Here is a 6,000-nt window from a genome sequence, read left to right as displayed (position 1 = left end):
TTTCATTTTCTTGAGTTCATTTATACTTTTATACAGTAAAATTTCTTTTACACATTTCACACTTACACATCCTTTTCTGAAGTCCTATACTTTCCATGTTAATTTATTTTGGTTATACATTTTACGATTTTTATACTTTCATGATCGTATTTTCAACCTGAGGAGATACGAAACGTCGTTTATACGTTCTAAAATAAATTTTGCTCGAATTTAGGTTTGACGTGAAAATGTAACAACACGAAAATACAGTACAGTACAGTACAGTACAGTACAGTACACATTCATTGTTAAGATGTAGCCCACTTTGAATATAGTACAAATCGGAGCTGCCCATTCTTTCCTCCACCAATCTTGTATCTTTTAATGACTGTTACTGCATTAGAAATGGTGAAACATTTTGTAACACACCATGATTGAAATGAACAAATCATGGAACAATTATCACAATTTGATGGCATGGTTTATTCATTAGGAACAAGCAGTCTAAAATAACTCGCATTTGTAAATGATCACTCATTCATTCATTCATTCATTCATTGTTTTGCTTAAGGGCAGATCTTTCACTGCAAATTACTATATGTTCAAATTCAATTATTCTTACAGATTGACTCAAACTTAAATTACTGGCATTCTTATCAAGCCATGAGGTTGCATTCTGATGGGTGGGTGGCACTTTGGCTCATCCTGGCTTCTTGTTTCCTTTAAGATTAGATTAGATCTAAGCATATTAAAAGACTTAATGCTTGGGATTTCCTTATTAGTTGTTACACTAAATATCAGAGACATAATTCTGCTGGCACTTTACGTTGTCAATCTCAATTAGTCGGGTGTCTGAATTGTGAGAAATAGGTACATTTTACAAGTGGTGTATTTTTAAACAAAAAAAGTGCCCTGGCTCTAAGATCTCAGAAGTACTGGTAGTAGTAGTTTCGTCATCATCATCATCACCATCACCATCACCATATCCACAGGAGTACTTATGGAATGTCAGATGAAAATACACTGGTTCGAATCTAGATATAGGTCTGTGGCATAGACATCACTGTGAAACTGTTTAAATATGAATAAAATATGACTTTTTATAAATGAAAAATTTGACGATTATATGAAAATCATAGAAGTGCCCTGGTGCCTCGAAAAATACTACCCTGGTGCCACCAGGGCCTGCCAGGCCTGAAATACACCCCTGCTTCTTACTGTGGTTATGTAAAAAGTATAATGCATTTTCCTCGTTGAAACGTATCTACTAATGTCTTACGAGTTGTATGTATGAAAGTTTTTGTGGTGATTCAATTTATGAATGTCCGACACCTTATAGAGATTAAACTTGAATTTCAAACCCCATACCACTGAATGTTCAATTCTTGTGTTAGACGATAGGTACATTTTCTTGAGCTCGACTTTATTTTTACACATATCTTCAAGTGTTTGTTTTGCTAGAGCATGCTTCTTAGTGAGGATAAAACCTTTTCCTCGTCACTTATTAAATAATTTAACAGCACACTGTTTTGATAGTTGTGCAACCTCTGAGAAACACTTTTGATACTTGCATAAACACAACTCGCACTACTATTTAGTAGATAATGAATAATAATATTTAATTAGTTCTAGAAGAGATCTGGATCAGACCTCCATTGCTGGTGAAAATGATATATACAAATCTCCATAACATTTCGAATGTTGGATCCACTCTGTGTTCAGGTATAAACAGGGCGAGAGGAAGACATCTGACTTGTGATTTTCATTGGATTTACTCACTTGTAACGACTCTAACGAGTAATATACTCTTCATCTTACGATGTTTGGTGACGTATATACGTCCGTTGATGTGACATATTAATGAATTTAAATACTATTACAGTCACAATCATGCCATGGTATGAAAGAAAAATTACACAACCTCGAGCGGGAATCGAACCTGCGACATCCTGTTCTCCAGTCAGGCGCTCTACCACTGAGCTATCGAGTTCATCTCACGCCAAAGGCTTGGAATTATCCTTTCATACTGGCGACTCTGTTATAGAGTACTGTCCATAGCGTCTGATCTAGCCAGCACTGCTTATAAACATCGTAAGATGAAGATTACATTTGTAAAAAGTTTCTTCACACCCATAAGCAGTGCTGACTAGATCAGACGCTATGGACAGTACTCTATGAAAGGATAATTCCAAGCCTTTGGCGTGAGATGAACTCGATAGCAAAGTGGTAGAGTGCCTGACCGGAGAACAGGAAGTCGCAGGTTCGATTCCCGCTCGAGGTTGTGTAATTTTTCTTTCATACCATGGCATGATTGTGACTATAATAGTATTTAAATTCATAAATAATATACCTTTTTCTCTCATCCTGAGAATGAAGGCAGGTCCAACCTTCTGAGTATTATGAACATTTTTATGTATATTTCTTCATAAATAAAAAAATCCAATCCTATTATTCTTTTTTAAATAATTCACCATTATTTTCTCCTTAATTTACAACCAGCCTATTTATATTCTATTTTGATTTCATATTGAAAATTGCCCAGTCATTTTTCTTTTTACAGTTTTGGTTATATAGTTATGCAGTATTTTAACGATTCACATTTCGATGTGTAGTGTAGTTGATGCTATTTTAAAATTTCGGATTATACAGTATATTTACATTTAATTTTAGTGTACCTAATTTTTATTTAACCAAACTTTTTTCATTGTTACTGACGAGCCCCAATGAGTATTCTGGTACCAGACCTTCCATATTCTCGTGAATGCAAAAATGTTTATAACGTCTCATAATTGACTGCAGTAACATCACGATATTCCCCCATATTTCGTAAATGATTTTGAAGTTATATTATCAGTGAACATAACTGTTAAACATGTGAAATTATCGAAATGTGTATTTTGCAGCTTTACTTCATTTCTGAATGCTTCAAATAATGAGTATATACGTAATTGATTTAGATGAAGGAAATTATATTTTTTACTCTTTTCTTAATTTCAGTACACCTTTTTATTTACACAAACTATTTTCGGATCGGCAACACATGAACTCAGTAGACTTTGCGATATAATGATAACATGAAACCAGTAATATCAAGACTGCATGTATATCGGTACTTGCTGTTTGCAGTAAAGATCTCCAAACACTAGCATTATTATGTATTTCTTTTAGCCTCTCCAAAATTATAAACATCTGAATGTGTTTCAAATATTGTGACATAAATTTCATTCCGAAATTGATATATTATTTTAGATATATCTCATTTCAGTAAGCATTATTTCAAGCATCTTCACTTATTACATATTAAAAGCTGAAAATAAAGGTTACCTATGAAAATATGCAATGATGACTTCTATAAAAGAATGCTGATAACTTCTTTACAACATCAAAGACTAATATTTGTGGCTCATTGCTAGTTAATATTCTTGAATAAAACCAAATAAATTATAGTTAACAAAAATTAAACTAAATTGGTCTCCACAATGGTCTTATTGTGTAACTTAGTAGGCTACTCCAGTTGGAAGAATACAAGTTTCGATCAATATGAAATAAATTTAAGATATTTTCAATTTTTTAATGAGAACTACCCCATAAAAAATGCATACATTTAATAGAAAATATTAGTTTTAAGTATTTATATTATTTGAGCAAGAAAAGATAAATTCTTACACATTTTTTTTTTATCTAATACCAATGCTTTCATATACATGGGTGAATATTCTGAAATGGGTAAATGTATGTCCCGGCTGATTTAAGGAGTTTCTTGAAAATGTTAACTGATTACTTTTGCGTTTAATTAACTAACTCTCACATGTTTTAGTTGGAAACAAAGCATAAAAGGATTAATTTTAAAATTTATAATTAAAAAATAACGTCCAAATGTCAAAATGTAACTACGGTCCCTATGTCCCCAACTACATTTTACTCTATTTTACTAAGGTTTTCTCGGAATGTTTCGATTTGATTTGATTTCCTCGGCCAAGATTATAAAAATAAACAATTAAAATACTTATGAAAGACAGGAATTGTTGTTTGTTTAATTCTGGACACAACTTTAACGTAAAGTTTGTCCCCAAAAATTTCGTAACGCCAGTCCCTCGAAATAAAAGAGCTACACAAAAGACAATTTTGCTTCATGTGGTAAATTTTAACGGTTTATAGTGATGAGAGGTCAACATGGCGCCAGTTAAAAAACTTTTCGTCCATTGTCGTAATTTATTTTATTGAAAAATACAAAAATCATCACTGATGACTGAATGTTATGTTTTCTATTGGTAACACCAGTCCCAGGTGGCATTAAATATAGTTTGTATATATTAAACTTTCGTAGTATATGCAAAACATTACAATGTTTGTCGACTAAAAAATCTAACCTCCATGATATTTTTAACGATTTATTTTGTCAGAACTATTGCGGAAATTATACTAATTTGTAACAAGGGTCCCTGTAATGTCGGTCTCTTTATTGTGGGACCGAGGTTTCATTTAACATGCAATTATTAAATACTGGTGGATAAAGTACCAGTAACTTCGAATATTATTTCATGTGATTGTTTATAGGAAAGAAAAAAAAGTCTGATGATGAAAGCAGGAAATATGAAAGGGAGAAGATACGTAGGCAGAGGGCAAATATGACTGAAGAGGAGTTGCAGAAAAAAAGGGACTATGGCAAAGAATAAAAAAAAAAAAGAAAGAAAATAGCAGATATGACTGATCGTGAAAAAAGAAATGTTCGAAGACAAGTGAAATCTGAAGTACAGAAGTGTAGAAGATACCTTAAACAATGGGCTGTAAGGGAAAGATAACAACAATCCCTTGTTTTTTTTTTTAAATTAGAAAATCTCACATAAAAATTTTTTTAAGCTCAACTGATACCAGAATCTTCAATAATAGGAGCAAATGTAACCAATGTGAGAAAAAAGTACACAAGTTAAAATAATATATTTTTTCCAGTTTTGTTATTCATATTTGCCCATTTCAGAATATTCACCCACATATACATTAATTTTATAAAAATAGGAAATGTGCCTGAGACCTTTTATTTGAGGCGTTTAGTTGCAAAATCAGATACATCACTAAAACATATTTTTTCAGTATAAAGGGAAAACGTTTGCAAAGAACCAAGGATTTGCAATCAATACTTTTCTTTCATCATACAAATCCATGTGATATATCTGGCTTTAGAGCATAACAGTGCTATAGCAGTTGTAGAATCATATGAAGATATGAAATATAACATTAACTCATTTTCGAAAAAAAAATGATGTATCTGATTTTGCAACTACATGCCTCATTTACTGTGCAATTCCAGCTCTTCCTTCCTCAATTGGGAACAGGGAATGGCGAATCAAGTATTTTGACTTTATTCATAAGTAATTTGTAGAACTAGTTCACGAGAGATATTGCTGTACCCTATATTACATTGAATTATATGCAAAAGGAAGTATGAAATATATTCAACACAGCACGAAAATACTATACGTAATAATATTGTCTTGAAATACAACAAAAGTGTTTCACAAATTTAACATTTCGTGAACGTAGAATAAGTACACAAAGATCGTGAAATGCTGATTTTCTTTTCGTCAATAGCCACTGAATTGTTTCTAGCTGCACTTCTATTCATATTCATATTTCAAGGCAGAGGTGTAAATGTGTTCCCTCTCAACTTTTTTCGAAGCACTCTGATGCGTGAGTAGGCGAGATCCCAGTCCAAGTAACTTCCAATAAGGTGTCTGGTGTTGTTTGGCGTGTCATCATATGCCTTGCGCCCATGTAGGAGCCTGATGTTGTCAAATGTAAGAATCTGACCTAGTGCCATAAAGGAAATATAGGATTAGTATACGTATATTAATCTTTTACTGGATTTGAGGAAACATTCATTAATGAAGCATAGGCTGCTTGCTTCTAACATTCAGTATATTATGTTTGAAATATTAAACAGTCCCCATATCTTGATGCAACATAAATATTTCAATTTTAAGTACCTAAAATTCTTATATTTTAAAATATATTCTTACAGAC

At 32.3% G+C, this 6,000-nt stretch overlaps 1 protein-coding gene across 1 annotated transcript in view; it reads right to left on the bottom strand.

Moving 5' to 3' along the window:
• Positions 1 to 3,538: 3,538 nt before the first annotated feature.
• LOC138707690 (gamma-butyrobetaine dioxygenase-like) overlaps positions 3,539 to 6,000 on the bottom strand; it is a 32,210-nt gene continuing 29,748 nt past the window's right edge. The window contains exon 9 of the mRNA XM_069837491.1: positions 3,539 to 5,787. Within this exon, the coding sequence (XP_069693592.1) occupies positions 5,612 to 5,787 (176 nt within the window). The 3' untranslated portion in view covers positions 3,539 to 5,611. The remainder of the gene's footprint in view (positions 5,788 to 6,000) is intronic.

Source organism: Periplaneta americana, chromosome 10 (assembly GCF_040183065.1).
Source record: "Periplaneta americana isolate PAMFEO1 chromosome 10, P.americana_PAMFEO1_priV1, whole genome shotgun sequence".
Lineage (NCBI taxonomy): Eukaryota > Metazoa > Arthropoda > Insecta > Blattodea > Blattidae > Periplaneta > Periplaneta americana.
This window is presented reverse-complemented; position numbering and strand designations above follow the sequence as displayed.